The sequence below is a fragment of the Apodemus sylvaticus genome, chromosome X, assembly GCF_947179515.1.
Source record: "Apodemus sylvaticus chromosome X, mApoSyl1.1, whole genome shotgun sequence".
Lineage (NCBI taxonomy): Eukaryota > Metazoa > Chordata > Mammalia > Rodentia > Muridae > Apodemus > Apodemus sylvaticus.
In genome coordinates, this window is record NC_067495.1 from 44,539,169 (window position 1) to 44,561,027 (window position 21,859).

The 21,859-nt window shown below is 34.3% G+C and overlaps 1 protein-coding gene across 1 annotated transcript in view; it reads left to right on the forward strand.

Moving 5' to 3' along the window:
* Dmd (dystrophin) overlaps positions 1–21,859 on the forward strand; it is a 1,772,476-nt gene that overhangs the window by 373,026 nt on the left and 1,377,591 nt on the right. The window contains exon 14 of the mRNA XM_052170230.1: positions 18,169–18,292. Within this exon, the coding sequence (XP_052026190.1) occupies positions 18,169–18,292 (124 nt within the window). The remainder of the gene's footprint in view (positions 1–18,168; positions 18,293–21,859) is intronic.

The window sequence follows — 21,859 nt, forward strand, 5'->3', positions numbered from 1 at the left end:
CAACATTTTTTAATGCAAATCTATTGGCTTTTTCCATTGCTGGTAAATCAGAAGTTCTCTGCTAGTAGGCACTAAAACCTTTCTCAGTCTCTCCAGGTTATTCTGATAAACTGTGGAGTTTGAGACTTTCCTGTATGAGGAATTGTTCTCACAATTCAACTTCTAAATAATTTGTGGAGTTTGAACACTTCCTGAGCAAAGACTTTTTTTGTTTTACTAATCTTATTAGGTCATTCAGAATATTACGCATTGAATTTTGATTATATTCAGTACTTTCCTGTTACTGCTTTGATCTATTCTTCCAAGATGCCAACTTTATGCTCCCTTCTTTTTAAAAATGCCATGACTGCACTTTGTGTTGCCCACATACTTCTGGAAGTATGGGCTTCATTAGAGGGTTGTCAACTCATCAGAATGTACATCCTTAAAGATCACTGACTCTCCAACATTTTAAAATTCCATCCATTAGATCTAGAATGAAACACAAAAGTTTTAATTTCAAAAAAGTTCCCAGGTGATGGTAGGGCCCATGGTGTGAAAATCAGTTTGTTAGATGGAACATTAAATCCATTACAACTCAATTTGTAACTTTCTTTCCTATAAAGGATACAGTTTACTCTAGGCTAAACTATGTGATGTCATTGTTTCATCTGGGACACCTGCACCACATATTTTTAGAATGGCCTATTCATATGCCTGTTTTATCCACTAGATGTGAACATTCTTTTGGCTGGAGTCAAGTTCTTATTTTTAAGTGGATGTCGGGACTTCTGTATGCCATATATCTAAAAGAACATTTTTAATAGGAAGGAAAAGGTCTGATATTCTCTTACAGAACAGGATATCTAGCAAACAATATTCATTGTTTCTAAGTAATTAAAAAAAAACATTTTCCTTGCAAGGAAATGTCAGTTGTTTGAAAGGATGATATATATGTACATCACCCTATGTGAAAAACATTAATTGTATTCAGGTATGAAAATAGTAAATTATATCCACTCTGTGGGACTGTTATGTGCTAGTTAATGATTCTTAAAGGAAATAGATAATAGGGATTGTCTCTATGATGTAGTATGTGTAGCTCCAGAAGCTGCATAAAGATATACAACATTAGAGTGAATGTAAGCAGTGCCACAAACCTAAACTGTAGCATGGAGTTTTGTTTGTTTCACAAGCAAAGGAAGAATAAACATTTCTACTTATCCCAGTATAAGAGGAACTATAATTGAGTGCATAACCCATCTCTCATCAGAAAAAACTGTAATGCTTTCCTTCCAATTCTTTCTTTTACCAGCTTATTTTCTACATCAGGCTCTAAAACTGCTCTCTACAAAGTCACCAGAGAGCACCTGATGCCAGCTTCAAAGGTTACTCTTCAGTTCTTATCCTTCTTGACCTTTGCGCCATGCTTGACAGTGATGATTAGTACTTTTCTGAAATTTTCTTGCTTTCAGTTCCTGGGATATTGTGCTCTCCTGTTTTGCCTCCCCTCCACCCTCACCCCACTTTCTGACAGCATCTTATCAATTTGTTTTTCTTATCCCTTTAAGATTAATTTTTACACTTCAAATTTTCATTTTGTTTTCTTCTAATGAAGTTTTCATTTCTTGGAGTTGATTGCTTATACTCCTGTCTTTCTTAAGTGGATATTATAAATTACAAAGTAATACTACTAGCTCACCCTCTGCCATGGTATTCAGACTTGTATAAAGCAAACACTTGCTAGTTATGTAATTTAGATTCCAAATGAGAATTTCAAATGTAGTTGTGTGCCTTAGAGTTTACAAGTCTGTGAGATATCATTCACATTGTAGCCTCAAAGATTAGCTATGCCTGTTGAGCAATTGACAGTGGTCTCCATAACTGTCACATCACCAAATGTTTCCAAATGTACCTTGTAAATGATTTTAAATGTACGTTGTTTTCTCTTCAGTGTTGCCTTTCCTCTAGTTTGGTCCCAAATTTCATTTTGCACAAACTCAGAATTTCTCTATGATTTTGCTCCTCCTGTCTGTGTTACAAAGTCTCATGAAACAACATTTCAAAAGACAATTTGAATAAGATAATTTATTTGCACATGATTCTTGAAATTTATATCATGGGACTCCCTTTATGTCTCATCTCTGGCCTCCTTTCCTTCCCAGTGTTGTTTATAGATGACACAGCTGTGAGAATAAGTTCATTTCACTGTGTCTATGGAATTTTATAAAGGGAGGCAGAGCAAAGGACTGGCTTTGTAAAACAGTGAGATTTATTTTGTATTTAAACTAATGTTCATACAGATGTTCACTAAAAAAAGTAAATGGATTAAAACAGGTCATGATGCTGGGGAAGGAGCATTGGGACAGTAAGGACATGTCAGGCTTAAATGACTTTCCACATTATACTAGATAGTTTCTGAACCCTGACTAGAAGTTATTTAAACTTTAAAGACCCACAACATAAAAGCATGTTGAAGTCCTTTAAACTCAGTGAGCTTTCACACTGTGAGTGTTTAAAGTTTAAATTGCCTCCCATAGGGTCCAAGGCACAGTCAGTATGTGGTGCATTCTTTTGACTACTCCTGTAGACAGAATGAGACACAGCTATTCAGGAGGGAAGTGACAGCAACGTTAGTTTTCATGGTAACTTTGCTGTTTATTCAGCTAGGATCTAATGGATCCTCATGATTTGGAAAAGCACTCTAGTCGCTATTATTCCAAAGCATACTGAAATGATCTCTCAGGATGCTTACATTCTAGCATAAACCCAGCTAAGAAGGAAAAAGTACCTCTCAAATGTTCAGATGTGAGGTAGTAAGAGCTTAATTCTTTTAATAGTTGGACATAGTAGCCTCATGGAGAAATTCATTTTGAATATACAGTTAAAATATGAGGAATTATTGATCTCAAGTTAATGGAAAATGACAATTCAAATGAAAGGGTAGCTCATATATGCTTTCCCATGAGTTTTGGGTAGAATATTTAATCCAGTGAAATGAAGAAGAAAGCTGGTGAGGACATTATAGAGCAGAGTGAGTTTTTTTGTGTGAAAACAAGGAACTGCTAGATTTTAATCTGCTTGTCATTGGGAGAAAGGTATTTTGGAGATAAAGCATTATGATGGTGCTATTTGTGAAACAGTACTACTTTAAAATGATGGCACAGCCAGTACGCATGCTTGCTGCAAAGACAGATGGGCCCTGTTCTGGGCAACACAATCAAATCACTTCTTTTCATTTTCATTCCCTCCAGTTCATTTGTGTAAAAAATTTTCAAAATCACTGGACCTAACAGATGGAAAAAGATAATCCACTTCTACAATTTGTCCTCTCACCTTTGAATGTAAACTGACACCCAATTTCCACTGCTACTCAAAAATAAATAATCTAATTTTTCAAAAGTGGAGAGAGAAACCATCCCTCCTACACTACATAAAACTGGAAAAGAATCAGTATTTCTTTTTACTCCAAAAAAGCAGAGAAACATTTGGGGGATTTATATACTACAGTCTTTCTTTTACAACTGTCCAACTTAGCTCCAAAAGCCAGAATGTAGTAAAATGGTGGCCAAAATGTCTAGAAAAATGATGAGCATGGATCTGTTCCAATTAACCTTTTTAAAAAAGAGGTATGAGCACATGTGTCCCATGGGATATTGTGATAAAAATTAAAATGGATGAGGTTATCTTCCTATGATTCTGTCTTTGTTTTAGCTTTCCTGCTTTTGTGTTTTTTCCCCGTGGTTGTTTTGCTTTGCTGTTGTTGCTGTTAAGACCAAAATTAAACATGTGCAGCTAAGCTGACATACAAGGAAGTGAGAACAACAAAGCATGATTTCATTCCTGCCAAGAACTCAGCGAAAAGCACAGTTAATATAGGCATTATATACACAAATTAATATTTATCATAGTTGTCTATAGCTTTGTGAAAACCATGATGAATAGTAGCCAAGGTTCCATATGGGAACTCAAATTATCCATGTATTCACATAAAAGCAATCTTTTCACAAAAAACATGTATTTGGTTAAAAATCCTGAAATTCTGTTTTCCCCCTTTTTCCTCCTTTAAGCTAGTTTATCTTACATCTAGCAAGTCTTAACTTGTACAATACATGGATACACTTACAGGCACACAGACAGAGTGTGATAATCTATTTATTTATAAATGGTTTAAGGATTAGGTGAATCAATGACCCAGGGGCCATAGTTTTGGTTATGGAGTGCACAAAACAGCACTGTAGTGTTTGCATTATGAATATTTTCCTGCATATTGAAAAGTGTTTAAATGATGTGGCAGTATTTTCTTGGAGTTATTGTATATGTTAGAACTTTAAGATTCTTTTGTTTTATAAGTGGCCGAAAGCATTTTAGCTCTATCTCCGAGGGTGTCTTACTAACATGTTCTATGCACACAATTTTACCTTTATCTTTGGACATTTTATGATTTTGTATATGAAAGCCTCCAGGAAAAATCAGTTTGTCACCATATTACTCTTATGCAGATAAGAAAATGAAAGAAAAGCTAAAGAGATGGCCAGCTTTGAAAGGGAAGGTGCGCCCTCTAGTGATTCATATCTTTTTACAAACACATTCCTAGCTTTTCCAATTGGATTTTAAATGTAAAGTACTTTCAAATTAGGCAAATTACATTGCACCAGAATAGCATCTTTAGGAGGACAGGATATCACATATACATCTACCATATAAAGTAATAATCATGTTACCTGTTGTTAAGGTTATTTTTGCATATATTGTATTTTATAGGGACTTTCAAATTTATGAAAGATGTAAGTCTTGAGGCATCCGAGGCTTAGAAATGTTTACTCATCAATCCTCTGGGACACACAATTTTTACACTATTTTTTATATTTGTTTACATTATGACTAATTCTTTTGTTATAGCTAGCATCAGCATTTACAGATAAGGGGATTTCTTTAGTTTTGAACTTTTGAGATAGTTTCCACAAACATATGAGTAGAAGATGTGAAAGAGAAAAATCATGTCACATGTTATATGTACACATTAGGTTGTACTCTTAAGTGATTAAGGTTTTATATTAAGTTTAGGTGAGGAGATTAATTTAAAGATGGTTTTATCTACCAGATAATGAAATACTTTGACTAAATATCACCTCTTTCAGCACAAGTCTGACTATTTAGTGTAGTCAGCTTTCTAACGAGAAAAGGTGAAAACACCAATGACATGTAACTCAGAGACTTTTCTATCCTTAATTAGCTAAAATACTAAAGCACTGACATTGTATTCTATGGAATATATCACAAAAAGAACTCATCTTAAATAATTTATTATCCATAATTAATAATGCAAATAACCCAATTTGATGGACAATTATTTGTACAAGTTCAAATTTAAACCCACAGCAAATAGGCATATTTTGGAACAAAGTTAATTATGTGAAATTATATATTTTAGTAGCTTTCAAAATTGTATTATTGCAATCTTGAATCATTAAATTTTACTGTATTGAAATGTATGTTTTTTTTATGAAGAATGTGCTTGGGTTTACACAGCTAAAACTACAAACACATGAGGCTACAAGGAATAGGCTTCTTGACAGGAATGTTAATGTTAAAGAATGATTAAATTAATGTGTTTGGGATATGAAAAACTCAATGTAAGAATATATAACATCAGTTTTGTATCTCAAATCTAAATCCCTTCGACTATAAAGATAAGTGAACTTATTTCTCTGGAACATATTTAAAATAGTTCTGTGTTTTTGTGTTTACTAATCTGATGACAGATTTTTCTTCCTATTTAACAAGATTATAATTTTTATTTTCATCAACATTATTATTGTGTGTGTGTGTGTGTGTGTGTGTGTGTGTGTGTGTGTGTGTGAGTGTACCACAGAAAACTCATGGAGTTCAGAGGACAGCTTTGTGTGGTCAGTTCTCTTGTTCTGTCTATATATGGGTTTCAGGGATCAACCTCAGGTCACTAGCATTACGTTGAAAGCACCATTACCTGCTGAGTCATCATCTTGACCCATATAATTTTACTACTTAAACAAAGCAAAAGAAACTTCAGGGATTTTAAGGAGTCTCTTTAAGAATACACTGTAAATGTAATGAATAATAGGACCCAGTCTATAAAAAGTGAAAGTGATAAAATCCAAATGTAAGTTCAACAGGACTGAGTGGATGTTAATGCAAATATGTTATCTTGGTGTAATACTCAGCTTAGCAGTCACTACACAGAAAATTAAGACAGTATACAGCCAGCGCCCATCCAGAAGCTCCCTTTCCTCAAGAACACAGTTGTCATATGTATACATTGATAAGATATTGTAAAAATGTTACAATATTTAAGTATAATTATACAAATTTTTCTTGGGTTCTTTAGAATGCTTTATGTTCTTTTGTCTTTTATTGGAATTCAAATATCTATATAATCATATCTTATTGTTGATCACATGAGAAGCCATTAACCTAATTTATATCACATTTCTGAGAAAATTAACTGTCTGAGATTGAATCTGTATTACAGCATGTTGAGGGAAATTTAGCTTTCCTACTGTTGGATATGTAACATGATATTTAAATTTGAATCTTCCAAAAATAGCTAGTGAATACTTAAGGAGAGTGAAGCAATGTAAACCTGGTAGTATTCAAAGGGTGGAGGGGATCTTGAATTGGTGCTTGCTTAGCCTCAGGTAGAATAAAGTGTGACAATTACATCCCTAACAATGCACTGGGAACAATATTTAGCACCTAATTTTTGAGCATTAAGCATTTACATCAAGAGTCTTTTACATTACTCCACAGCTCAGCATGTGCATCTCATGCTTTAGAACAAATGAGAAACCTGAGACCTATACACTCCAGAAAACCACCTCTAACAGTAAAAATAAAAAGCTGATAAACTGATAAAGAATTAAATATTTGTGCAACTATTTCTTAAAAACAAGGATCCGTGGGCTCTAAGAAGCTGACTGCACTCATTGTCTCAGCACTGAGTTTAAGCTGTTGGCACTGTGTGGCGAATATAGCAGAATCCTTTAAAACACTGCTTCTCCTCTCCCTTCCTGTCTAGTGTTAAGTGATTCAGTCTCTAGGCCTTAGAGAGAAAGCAATGCATAACACTGATTGTTTCCTCTCAGAACTGTAAGCAATAATGCTGAACATTACATAGTATTATATAGATTGAACATTACATTGCTATAGAATATTTTAGTAAACAATATAGAGCTAAATCATGTGTGTATCCTACCAAATCTAAGTAAGACTTAAAAAATTAACTGCTTTTAGAAAGTATTAAAGAAAACACATGTATACATTTATAGCAGTTTGGTTAAGTTTGAGATTACTATCTGATAGCATGCAAATTAAAATTATGCTAAAATTGAATTATAATAGAAACAGAAAATATATTAAAAGACAATCAGAAATCTAGTTGACAAATTAGCAGTCTTAGTGTTCTATTGCTCTATTGAGACACCATGGCCAAAGCAAGTCTTAGAAAGGGTAGCATTTAATTGGGGCTGCCATACAGGTTCTAATATTCAGTCCATTATCATCAAGGTGGGAACATGGCAGCATTCATGCAGACATGAAGCTGGAGAAGGAGCTGAGAAATCTGCACCTTGATTGGAAGGTAGCCAGGAGAAGACTGGTTTCCAGGCATCTAGAAAGAGGGTCTCAAAGCCTACCCTCATAGTGAAATACTTCCTCTAACAAGGCCACACCTACTCGAACAAGCCCATAGCTCCTAATAGTGTTCTGCTTTAGGCCAAGCATATTCAAACAACCACAAACATCAACTAGAAGCCATGGGGAAAATATCTAAACAGGGTTGTGTTGAGAGGAACTAAGATCTTGAACCATTCAAAAGTTTCAGGTGTGACTACACTGCCCTTATTTCCTCAAAATTCAATATATCACACTAATGAGAGTGGATAGTAGAGTTGTGAGTAGCATAAATTCATTCAAATTAACATATGTTCATATTTCACTAATTTGATTTATTTCATTCCAGAAAAGAATACATACTTTTCCTAGGTAAAACCTTCACTCAAAACTACACTGAAATAATATCTGACATTCTTTTTAAAATATCCAAACAAGGAATCAGAAAAGTGGCTAGTTAGTTAATTCACTTGTTGCTAAGCCTGGGCACATGACTTCAATCCCAGTATCCTCTATGCTAGAAGGAGAAAACAGCCCTCTATGCTGCACATGGTGTCCTCTAGCTTCCCCAGTCATGCCATGGCACATTCTTGCTCACACACAGAGCAGAGAAGCAAATGAAGTAAACAAATACAATAACATTATAGTGGAAAATGTGTAAATTTTTAAAATGTGTAATCATGCTCCAAAGCATAATTGTTTGAAAAAGAAGTCCCAGTACCTGGTATAATCCCTTTTTAAATTTATAAAATCAGGCAAACACAGAAACAAAAAAGAACAGCAAAAAAGCTCTTCAGATTTTCATAATTTTGTCTTTGAATTGATCTGAACTCCATGCCAACTGGTGGCTAGGCCTCACTTACAATCATCACAGAGCCATAAGCAGAGCGTTACCATGGTATTGATTCTACAAAGCCTTCATTGTATATAGTTAAACCAATTTACTTGCCAGAGCCACTAGTTTTTGAGTTGATTTAACCCTAAATCATTGGGGGATATTTTGCTTGTTTTGTTTTGTTTTGTTTAAAACTTCACAAGATCTCTAAGTGAGGTAAGTTCCAGTTTGGTGTCCAAAACATTTTATTAGACAAATATATCCTTCAATAAACCAAATTCCTTTAGGACAGCTATCTTCTGGCCTATTATTTAGAAAAATAACACCAAATGTTAGATGAAGTATGAATGTATTATCTACTTAAAATAAGTCTAAGGTAAATATTTAAGACTTGGATACAATATATTTTGAATATACCTGAAATACTAACAAAAATATAAATGACTTTCTCTCAGCAGTCATCAAATGCTAATATCTCTTTATCTAGTCATGGGATAATATATCATGTGCCAATCCTGTGTATGGAGACTTTTGTCCTTCTGAGACTTCAACAAATCTTGCGCATGTGCTTGTATTTGTTCTGAGTTCATATGTGCATCTACCCTACTGTGTCTGGAAAGCATAGTTTCTTTGAAGCTATTCACCAACTCTAGTTCCTACAATCTTTCTGACTCCTCTTTGGAAAATATCCTTGAGCCTTGGACTGAGATGCGAAAGATATAATTTGTTGTCTGCACACTGACCATTAATAGGGTCTCTGTTTTAATTGCCATTTACTGAAAGGTCAAGATTGTATGATGAGGGTTTGAGAGATGTCCTGATCTATGAGTATGCCATTAAGTTATTAGGTATCATTTAATGCTATGTCCATTTAGCACAGTAATAATATTGTATTCTCTCCTATGAACAGTTTGCAACCAAAGGAGGAGAGATATCTGGACGATGCAAATTCACGTTTTTATATTTCACATGACTAAAAGTGTTCTAAAGATTTTTTGTATAAAAACTATTTATATCTGTATTAAAATAGCTCTCTTTCTTTTATTTTTATTCTTCACAATGGTTTGACCTGTCATCAGAGAAAATAATTCAGATTGTAATATGAACAAGCAACATCAGTGTAAATTGTGTCCATAATAGAAATCTTTCTTGAAAGTTCTTTAAATGTCTATAATTCAATGAAATAAGTTGAGTTAGAGTTTCATGGACCTATCTATGGAATGGGGCAGTATTTTCCACAAAAAACCTAAAGCAACACAGAGATTAATTCTAAAGGCCAAGTATTATAGTGGTTGGTGCATAGTTTAGACATCATGTAGTTAATCCAAAGTATTTTTTATAAAACTTGATCCAATTTTAAAAGAAAAAGAAAAAAAAATGAACTAAAGGAATGAGAAGGGATTATATTAAAATCTTCTGATGGCTTGGTGGATACCAGTCAGGAAGGGAATGTTGGTATAGGATCTGAAGAAATGACAAACCAGAACTAAAGAGTTCAGAGTATCCTAAGACACTTGAAGGAAGATGTGATTTAAATAAATTACAGACACTACATTTTTTTAACAAAATTATTATTCCTTTTTTCTTTACACTCCAGATTTTATTCCCCTCCTGGTCCACCCTCCAACTGTTCCACATCCCATGCATCTTCCCCTCCCTCTGTCTCCACTAGGATGTCTTAACACCTCTCCACACACACACACCACCAGACCTCTAAACATCTTGAGGCTCCAGATGCTTGAAGGATAGGTGCATCTCCTTTGACCGAACCCAGACCTGGCAGTCCTCTGTTTCTTTAGGTGTTTCTCAGCCATTCTAGATTCCTTTTTTGTGAATTCTTTATTTAGTTCTATACCCCAATTTTTCATTGGTCTGTTTGTTTGTTTTGGTTCTTAGCTCCTTGAGTTCTTTATATTTATTTTGGATATAAGCTCTCTATTTGGATGTTGGACTATGTCCTTTGCCTTACTGAAGCTTTCCAGTTTCATGAGGTCCTATTCATCAACTTTTTTTTATCTTAGAACGTGTGAGCCATTGGAAATGCCCCCCTGTGCCAATGAGTTCAAGTTACTTTCCCACTTTCTCTTATATTAGATTCATTGTATCTGGCTTTATGTTGATATCCTTGATCCACTTGGATTTGAGCTTTGTGCAAGGTGACAAATACGGGTCTGTTTTCATTTTTCTACATATATATGGACAGTTATACCAGCATCATTTATTGAAAATGCTTTCTTTTTTCCATTGTATATTTTTGGCTTCTTTGTCAAAGATCAAGTGTGTATAAGCATGTTGTTTTATATCTGTGTCTTCAATTCTATTTCATTGATTAATGTGTCTGTCTCTGAACCAATAACAAGCAGATTTTTATCACTTTTGCTCTGTAGTAGAGTTTGGGGTTAGGGATGATGATTCCCTCAAACACTTTTTTTTATTGTTAAATATTTTTCACTATTCTGGGTTTTTTGCCTTTGCAAATGAATCTCGGAATTGCTTTTCCTTGCTTTTAAAGAATTGTGCTGGCATTTTGATGGGGATTACATTGACTCTGTAGGTTGCCTTTAGTAGGATAGCAATTTCTGCTATGTTAATTCGGCAAATCCATGAGCTTGGGAGATCTCTCCATTTTCTGAGATCTTCTTTGATTTCTTTCTTGAGAGACTTGAAGTTATTGTCATATAAATCTTTCACTTGTTTAGTTAGAGTTGCACCAAGATGTTCTATATTATTTCTGGATATTATGAAGGGGTTTGCATCCCTAATTTCTTTCTCAGTCTGTTTATCATTTATCTAAAGGAAGGGGAGTGATTTATTTGAGTGAATTTTATATCCAGCAACATTACTGAATTTTTTTATCCTCTAGAGAAGTTCTCTGGTAGAATTTTTGGGGTGACTTATATATGCTATTTAACATCTGCAAATAGTGATACCTTTATTTCTTCCTTACCAATTTGTACCCCCTTGATCTGTTTTTGTTTTCTCATTGCTCTAGCTAGCACTTTGAGTACCATATTGAATATATATGGGGAGAGTGAGCATCTTTGTCTCATCCCTGATTTCAGGGGACTTACTTCAAGTATGTCTCCATTTAATTTGATATTTGCTGTTGGTTTGCAGTAAACTGATTTTGTTATGTTTAGGTATGGACCTATCTCTCCAGTACTTTTAATATGAAGGGAAGTTGGATTTTCTCAAATGCTTTTTTTGCATCTAAGGAGATGATAATGTGATTTTTTCCTTGCCTTTGTTTATATAGTGGTTTATGTCAATGGATTTTTTTTTTTTGTGAGATCTTGAACTCCTTTTTTTTATTTTTTTATTCGATATAATTTATTTACATTTCAAATGATTTCCCCTTTTCTAGCCCCCCCACTCCCCGAAAGTCCCATAAGCCCCCTTCTCTTCCCCTCTCCTTCCACCCACCCCTTCCCACTTCCCCGTTCTGGTTTTGCTGAATACTGTTTCACTGAGTCTTTCCAGAACCAGGGGCCACTCCTCCTTTCTTCTTGTACCTCATTTGATGTGTGGATTATGTTTTGGGTATTCCAGTTTTCTACGTTAATAACCACTTATTAGTGAGTGCATACCATGATTCACCTTTTGAGTCTGGGTTACCTCACTTAGTATGATGTTCTCTAGCTCCATCCATTTGCCTAAGAATTTCATGAATTCATTGTTTCTAATGGCTGAATAGTACTCCATTGTGTAGATATACCACATTTTTTGCATCCACTCTTCTGTTGAGGGATACCTGGGTTCTTTCCAGCATCTGGCAATTATAAATGGGGCTGCTATGAACATAGTAGAGCATGTATCCTTATTACATGGTGGGGAATCCTCTGGATATATGCCCAGGAGTGGTATAGCAGGATCTTCTGGAATTGAGGTGCCCAGTTTTCGGAGGAACCGCCAGACTGATTTCCAGAGTGGTTGTACCAATTTGCAAACCCACCAGCAGTGGAGGAGTGTTCTTCTTTCTCCACACCCTCTCCAACACCTGCTATTTCCTGAATTTTTAATCTTAGCCATTCTGACTGGTGTAAGGTGAAATCTCAGGCTTGTTTTGATTTGCATTTCCCTAATGACTAATGAAGTTGAGCATTTTTTAAGATGCTTCTCTGCCATCTGAAATTCTTCAGGTGAGAATTCATTGTTTAACTCTGTACCCCATTTTGTAATAGGGTTGTTTGGTTTTCTGGAGTCTAACTTCTTGAGTTCTTTATATATATTGGATATTAGCCCTCTATCTGATGTAGGATTGGTGAAGATCTTTTCCCAATTTGTTGGTCGCCGATTTGTCCTTTTGATGGTGTCCTTTGCCTTACAGAAGCTTTGTAATTTTATGAGGTCCCATTTGTCAATTCTTGCTCTTAGAGCATACGCTATTGGTGTTCTGTTCAGAAACTTTCTCCCTGTACCGATGTCATCAAGGGTCTTCCCCAGTTTCTTTTCTATTAGCTTCAGAGTGTCTGGCTTTATGTGGAGGTCCTTGATCCATTTGGATTTGAACTTAGTACAAGGAGACAAGGATGGATCAGTTCCCATTCTTCTGCATGCTGACCTCCAGTTGAACCAGCACCATTTGTTGAAAAGGCTATCCTTTTTCCATTGGATGTTTTCAGCCTCTTTGTCGAGGATCAAGTGGCCATAGGTGTGTGGGTTCATTTCTGCATCTTCAATCCTGTTCCATTGATCCTCCTGCCTGTCACTGTACCAATACCATGCAGTTTTTAACACTATTGCTCTGTAGTATTGCTTGAGGTCAGGGATACTGATTCCCCCAGATTTTCTTTTGTTGCTGAGAATAGTTTTAGCTATCCTGGGTTTTTTGTTGTTCCAGATGAATTTGATAATTGCTCTTTCTATCTCTGTGAAGAATTGAGTTGGGATTTTGATGGGTATTGCATTGAATCTGTATATTGCTTTTGGCAAAATGGCCATTTTTACTATATTGATTCTACCGATCCATGAGCATGGGAGGTTTTCCCATTTTTTGAGGTCTTCTTCCATTTCCTTCTTCAGAGTCTTGAAGTTCTTGTCATACAGATCTTTCACATGTTTGGTAAGAGTCACCCCAAGATACTTTATACTGTTTGTGGCTATTGTGAAGGGGGTCATTTCCCTAATTTCTTTCTCAGCCTGCTTATCTTTTGAGTATAGGAAGGCCACTGACTTGCTTGAGTTGATTTTATAACCTGCCACTTTATTGAAGTTGTTTATCAGCTGTAGGAGCTCTCTAGTGGAATTTTTTGGGTCACTTAGGTAGTCTATCATGTCGTCTCCAAATAATGATAGTTTGACTTCTTCCTTTCCAATTTGTATCCCTTTGACCTCCTTATGTTGTTGAATTGCCCGACCTAGTACCTCAAGTACAATATTGAAAAGATAAGGAGAAAGGGGGCAGCCTTGTCTGGTCCCTGATTTCAGTGGGATTGCTTCAAGTTTCTCTCCATTTAGTTTGATGCTGGCTACCGGTTTGATGTATATTGCTTTTACTATGTTTAGGTATGGGCCTTGAATTCCTGTTCTCTCCAAGACTTTAAGCATGAAAGGATGCTGAATTTTGTCAAATGCTTTTTCAGCATCCAATGAAATGACCATGTGGTTTTGTTCTTTGAGTTTGTTTATGTAGTGGATTGTATTGATGGATTTCCGTATATTGAACCAACCCTGCATTCCCGGGATAAAGCCTACTTGATCATGGTGGATGATCGTTTTGATGTGTTCTTGGATTCGGTTGGCAAGAATTTTATTGAGTATTTTTGCATCGATGTTCATAGGGAAATTGGTCTGAAGTTCTCTTTCTTTGTTGGATCTTTGTGTGGCTTTGGTATCAGCGTCATTGTGGCTTCGTAGAAGGAATTGGGTAGTGTTTCTTCTGTTTCTATTTTGTGGAATAGTTTGAAGAGTATTGGTGTTAACTCTTCTTTGAAGGTCTGGTAGAATTCTGCACTGAAACCATCTGGTCCTGTGCTTTTTTTGGTTGGAAGACTTTCTATGACTCCTTCTATTTCTTTAGGTATTATGGGACTGTTTAGATGGTCTAGTTGGTCCTGATTTAATTTTGGTATTTGGTATCTGTCAAGGAAATTATCCATTTCCTCCAGATTCTCCAGTTGTGTTGAGTACAGGCTCTTGTAGTAGGATCTAATGATTTTTTGGATTTCCTCAGTTTCCGTTGTTATATCTCCTTTTTCATTTCTAAGTTTGTTAATTTGGATACTTTCTCTGTGCCCCTTGGTCAGTCTGGCTAAGGGTTTATCTATCTTGTTGATTTTCTCGAAGAACCAGCTCCTGGTTTTGTTGATTTTTTGAATGGATTTTCATTTATTGAATCAACCTTGCTTCTGTGGGATGAAACCTACTTAATCATGGTGAATGATGGTTTTGATGTGTTCTTGGATTCTGTTTAAATTATATTGAATATTTTTGCATCAATATTCATTCACAAGATTAGTCTGAAGTTCTCTTTTTTGGTTGGGTCCTTGTATGCTTAAGTATCAGAGTATTTGTGGCTTCATAGAACAAATTAGGTAGTATTCCTTCTATTTATATTTTATGGAATAGTTTGAGGAAAATTGGCATCTGTACTAGATCCATCTGGCCCTGGGATTTTTTTTGGGGGGTTGGGTGGTATTAAAAGACTTCTATTTCTTTGTAATACATGTTTAGATAGTTTACCTGCTCTTGATTTAACTTAGGTATGTGGCATCTGTCTAGTAAACTATCCATGCCATTATTTCAGCTATATTTTCCAGTTTTCTTGAGCATAGGCTTTTGTAGTAGGGTCTAATGATTTTTTGAACTTCTTCCCTTTCTGTCATATCTCCCTTTTCATTTTTATTTTGTTAATTTGGATTCTGAATCTCTGTCCCTTAGTTAATTTGGCTAGGGGTATATCTATCTTGTTGATTCTCTCAATGAACCCGCTCTTTTGGTTGATCCTTTATATTGTTCTGTTTGTTTTTATTTGTTTTATTTTTGCCCCGAATTTGACTATTTCCTACAGTCTACTACTCTTGGGTGGGTTTGCTTCTTTTTGTTCTAGAGCTCTCAGGTTTGATATTAAGTTGCTAATGTAAGATCTCTCTGGTTTCTTTATCAAGAAACTCAGTGATATGAATTATTTTCTTAGCACTGCTTTCATTCTGTTCCATAAATTTGGGTATGATGCAGACACTATAAGGTTAACATATCCATCAATCAACATCAAAAAGGATATCATTAAATGTTTGTTCTTTATCCTATGAAAAATATGAATGTCTTTGAATATATTTATGAGTGAAGATAGCATAATATGACTTTTATCAATTTTGATGATGTCTATAAAATGGGCTCAGTGAGTGTGGTTCAATTTCTGTTATATGTAATTAATATTGGTACTCACGAGTGTGAAGTCACAGACTGATGTCAAAAATGAAACTATAGGTACATTTTACGTAAAAGCTGACATCAGTTTTTCAGAGAAGAAAATGAAGAAGAAAATATACATGGTTCTATGAAATGTGTCCACATAGGAAGTAGAAGCAGGTTTTGCATATTAGTTATACATTTTTTCTGTAAAGAAGAAAGCTATACATTCCTAAGAAAGCTAAAGAATAAAAGTATATCATAGTTCTGAAAATATTGGAAAATCCTTTAAACACATTTTGTTGTGATTCTAAGTTTATGTTTAAAAATATTTATTGCATAATTATGGACTTAAAGCCCACATTGACAGAGTAAAGGCTTCCTTTGCAGTTTTGGAGACACAGAAGTTCAAGTAGTTTATTTTGAAAGTGTTCCCAGGACTTAGTAAGTAGGAACATAAGGAAAAGAATGTGGTCAATAGAAGATGTTAAGTGAACAGAGATGTACTTTTTACTGTGGACAACTGGCATTCAGTCCCACAGGGAACTCTGAGAGACTGTATATAAACCATTCCACGGTTTTTCAACTGAGTGGCATCATTTTGAGGATGCTTAAGGAGAACTCTAACAATTCTCTCATTAATAATAGTGAAATAATAACCTTTCAGAATTTCTGGTCTTTCTGTTCAATTCCCAGTGAAAACATATAGGCAGAGGCTGCAACTTTTACACTGAGCTTAAAACAAAAACAAAAACAAACTAACCTGAAACATACTTTCTTAAGACATAATGCTATTGAGTGGGAAGAAATGTTGGTATGAGTATACTGGACTCTGTGGCCGTTGAACTGACCATAGCCCCAAAATATGAACTTAGTTTATAAATACAAAGTATTTAAGAATGCACAAAGTTTTTTCTCCATGCAAAAGACTCCTCATTTTAATAAAACTTGGAAATTAAAAGAGGAAAGTTGATAAATGAACAATTTTAAAAGCTCAGTAATATTCCACTGTGTATATGTATCATGACCTTTTCATCTACAGAAGGACATTTACTTTGATTCAATAGCATGCAGAATTTGTTTAGATTCAACATTCAGAGTAATTTCAATGATTGCAGAAAAACTTGTTTTGAAATAACTTGGTATATGGTAAGATATTTGTTGCAGCAGACTAAACAATGATTTATTCTTTCTTATAGCTCCTGTGTTGGCTAGTTTTATGTCAACTTGACACACGTTTGAGTTTTATGATAGGAGGGAAGCTCAGCTGAGAAAATGCCTTGGTTAGATCTGGCTGTAGGCAGGCATGTTAAGCATGTTTTTTAAAATTAGCAACTTATGTGGGAAGTCACAGTCTATTATGTATGATGCCTCCTGAGTTGTTTGCTCTGCTTTCTGTGAGAAAGCAGGTTGAGCTAGCCCTGCCAGTAAGCAGCACTTCTCCAAGATCTCTGTGTCAGCTCCCACCTCCAAGTTTGCCTTTGTTATCTGCTTATCATCAGCATACTTGCCTACAGCCAGATCAAACTTAGGCATTTTTCTCAGGTGAGTTTCCTGCCTTTTCAAAGTATCAGCCTAATCCACTCCCTCCAAAATGATTGCATTGTTTCATCACAACAAAAGTAACTGACTAAGACAATAATTGGTTTGTTGATCATTTGTTTCTTTATCATGTTGGTTGAAGCATGTATTTCAGTAACTTCAAGTCATGTTGAGATATTTCAGAAAGTAAAACACAAGTATTCACACAAATATTGCTTTGAACTTTTTTTTTTTTTACTGATAATGGAGAATTACTCAAAGCAGTTGGGCTTCTTGTGTTATAACTGATGTTTCAGATAGTGTGCTGCATGAGGAAGGATTATAGTATATAGTTATTTGCTAAGACCTTACTTGGATCACTCTTATCGATGTTCATTTTTCTCTACCAAGTTGCATGGAAAAGCCCACATTGATGGTTTGGATACCATGTGAGAAAATGAACATCAGGATTATGGTTTAATTGGTACAACTAGCACAGCAATGCTTTAGTTTATTGTAAATATTTTTTTCAAAAATAGTCACTTGGAGTGGTGTGGTAGCAAACCTTTCAAGCAGAGTCTAGATAATAGCTTGTAGGAAATTCTGTGCAGATGATTGCTCTATTGAATTGAATAAAATGGACTCCGTGATCACAAGAATCTAGATCAAAGTTGACTCCAAAGTTTGAATCTACTTAACTAGGAAGATGGTGATGCTATTAAGAATAATAGGAGCATCAGAAGAAAAGGGTGTGGTAAATGTGAATACATTTCTTTCAATACAGAAGAAAGAGATAATAAAGAAATAATGAGTCTTATTCTTTGCTCTCTTAGGTTGGATGTCGATATAACTGAACTTCACAGTTGGATTACTCGTTCAGAAGCTGTATTACAGAGTTCGGAATTTGCAGTTTATCGAAAAGAAGGCAACATCTCAGACTTGAAAGAAAAAGTCAATGTATGTTCTGCATTAATCTTATATTTCTATTTTGTGCTGCTTTCACATTTTTTGTTTCAAATATCTGTGTTATAGCCATTGAAAATAAAACAATGAATTAAAATGATGCTCAATATATAAAATGGTTTAGAGAACAAGAAATCCAAAATATTTGTCTAGAAAAATCTATTCAGAGTCTGCTAGAGGAAGGATTTTCACGTTCTTTAACTTAAGCAATAGTTTTAAGTAAAATTTTAGAAAATCTACTCATGTGAAGACTTCTTCATAGCTTGTTCTTGACCTTAGAAAGTTTATAGAACAGTGCATGACAGAGGACAGTAAAATTAGATAGGATAATAGAGTACACTGTTTATGAAATATCGAAATTTAGGTTTATAGTAATCAATACCTGTCATAAATGATAACATTTATATATCCAAGATATCTATATATTGCACCAGCTCATCTAAAAGATGCATAACCTTTCACTATTTATTTTTAGTAACAAATAGTTTGCAACATTTACTTCCTTATGAGATTATATGGTTTGACCTTCACAACAGGACTTTTATTGACTTAATAAGGAGTTGTTACATCTTCTGGGAAATTATCAGTGCTTTGGTTTCTCAACTTTAAGTTACAAAACATCCTTTTTAGTATGTAATTGACAGTATTTTCGAAGAGATTTTCTACAATTCAAGGTAAAAAATGAATAGCTTTCAATAGTAAATGTGAAATAATTTTAGTTATAAAATTATCACTTGCAATCATATACATTAGCATTTAAATCCCGACCTATAAAATCTATTTACATGATTGCAAATATAATACTATCTCACATTTGTGCCATTGCTTTATCTTGGACATAGAAATGTTGAAGAATAAAATGATATTTTGGAGGAACATTATTTATTGTTTTAAGGATGCCCAAGGAGGAAACATAATTTGTCATTTTCTGAAATCAACATTATTTATATTTACAACATAGTTATTTTGAATTTCATATTAGCTATATATGAGGTATGATTTTATTAGCTTCATAATAGACTAGGATAAATGGTTTTACATACTAAGCATAATTTTATTAGTAGTTATAATTTTGAAATTAGATTACATGATAATACACCAAAGCAACTTATCAAAATTGTCTTAGTTTAAGTATCTGTTTTTAAAGTATATGTTTCATGATTTTGAAATAATTCTTTTTAAATAAGACTTTTTTCTTTGAAAATTTCCTAATTTTTTAGAGTTCATTTCCTCAACTTATCATCATCCTTGCACTGTATCACTTTCCCAACTTAATGTCCTATTTTGATTATTATAAATACACTCCCAAGTCCAATTTGTGCTACCAGTATGGACCTTGTGTTGGAAAATCAAAAAGAGCATGGGTAGTCTATCATCAGCCAAGTTCCTAAAGCACAGTGACTTCTTTTTTTCTTTAGCAATCAACTGCCAATATCTGCACCACTAATTGTGGAGGCTTAGTAGCCCCTCATCTCTTCAGATGTAGCTTTGAATTGCTTAATCAATTAATTGGTTAAAGCAGGTAACCACAGATGCTATAAATTCAGTTGTGTGAAAACCATGTTGGGGTAAGAATTCTGTATCTTACAACTCTCTCTCTTCCTCGTGTATAAGATCGTATGTTTTGTCTGTTCATTTTTATGTGAGGATCCATGACCCTTGCATGACCAACAATTAATATAGATGATTAACACCTGAGTACCCATGGTTTCTGACAATGACACTTTGATCAGATATGTGTCTCTTCTTACTCACTACATAAGAAATTTCTGTGAACAAAGTTGAGAGTAGTATAATCTACATCTGAAAAATAAAGAGAGGCTGTTTTCCAGCATGATCATTTAACATAACACTACTAATATGTTTTATCCCAGAGACCATGATTTTCCAGGCTTTTGATTTTACATGAAATAACTCCAATGGAACAGCCAATCAGGAAGCACTTGACTGACTCTAGAATTATCATTCCACTATTAAAAATTACATCAATGGGTAAATATTAGCAATCATATCAAAATTATGGGTTAAGTGCTAACTGAGACCATTGTGTCTTCTCCCTCCTGGTAGCCTCCATAGAATTTTATGATACCATGAAGGATAAGCCTCTGCGAATTATTTTTGTGGTCATTCAAGGTTGATTTTGCTATGTGCTGTATGTAAAGTGAGTGGAATTTTCAGCAATAGTATTTTAGTATCTATGAAATAAATGCCAATAGTCTGTGTTGTTTAGATGCCTCTGGACCTCCCTGACCATATTTAATCATGTGAGCCATGCCTGGCACTGAGCATTTTGGTTAGTAACCCTGTGTCTTTTGGAAAAAGCATTGATCACCCATGAAAGGAACTTCTTGATTTTTATAGCTAAAAACCTGAGAATTTCTCAAAGGCTTCTTCATACATCTTGAATTAATAATTCCGTAATGACTACTCACCTCTATCCCACCCACTCCTGGACTCTTCTCCAAACAATCCTTTAGCATATCTTCCCTTTTTTCCATGTAAGATTTTACTACCTTTCCTAACTTGGGATTGAAAAATCACAGGTGGTAAAATTTATTGAGCAAAAAAAAAAAAAAATTATCTAGAAAAAGCGTCCCTCTATGCTTCAGAGTTTATATGATATACTCAACACATCAACACATAAGTATGATTTACCTTAGTGATTGAATTGGTTGAGGTTTGTATTGATTTGACTTGTAGAGTTTTCTGTGTATCATCCTATGTCTGTGTTTTAAATGGCTTTAATAAATTATGAAATTGGAATTCCATAATTTAGCGACTATAAATTTGAAATTTCTTCTTAACATTTGTCTATTTAAAACCCAAATTAAAAAACAATCAAATAAGCATGATAGCCTAAAATTTCTAAAAATATAAAATATTCTATAAGAGATTTTTTGATATGTTTTCAGTTACCTTTCTCAACTTCAATTCTCATCTTCAGAAACAACAGCATTGTTCCTAATTGCCCACTAAAATAGGACGTGAACTGATGTGCCTGGAAATTGCCTTTAAGCCAAATATATTATATGTGCATTATATATTATATATGCATTAAAGACTCTAGAGAGAAATGATGATGGATATTTAGCTCAGGTGTACATTAATTTTCTTGATTTCCTCATTTGTCAGTTTATGTAAGTTATTTTGAACTCAGTGGAGTTCCTTCTGATGAAAAGGCCTGGTATTAGTTGACTCACAGATATTCATTTAAATTAATGATGAAGCATTACTTGCTTTTTTTTCTTCTATCACTGAATTTCTTTTTTTATTTTATACCTAAAGTGGGATTTTTGTTGAAATAGAATATCATAACTTAATGCTCAGGACAGTTTCACATATTTTCAACCATGCATGTTTTAAATTTTAGCTTAATTTTATCTTCTCTATTGATATGTTTTGATTCATGTAGTTAACAAAATGTTCTTATTATATGTGTGGTCATAGGATAATAACTATTTTGGAGCTACTTGACAGAGAAAATGGAAAATTTTCTTCACACATAATGCCCAGCATCCATTGACATACTCTATTAATTCCTTTATTATCTGAGAACTTGTT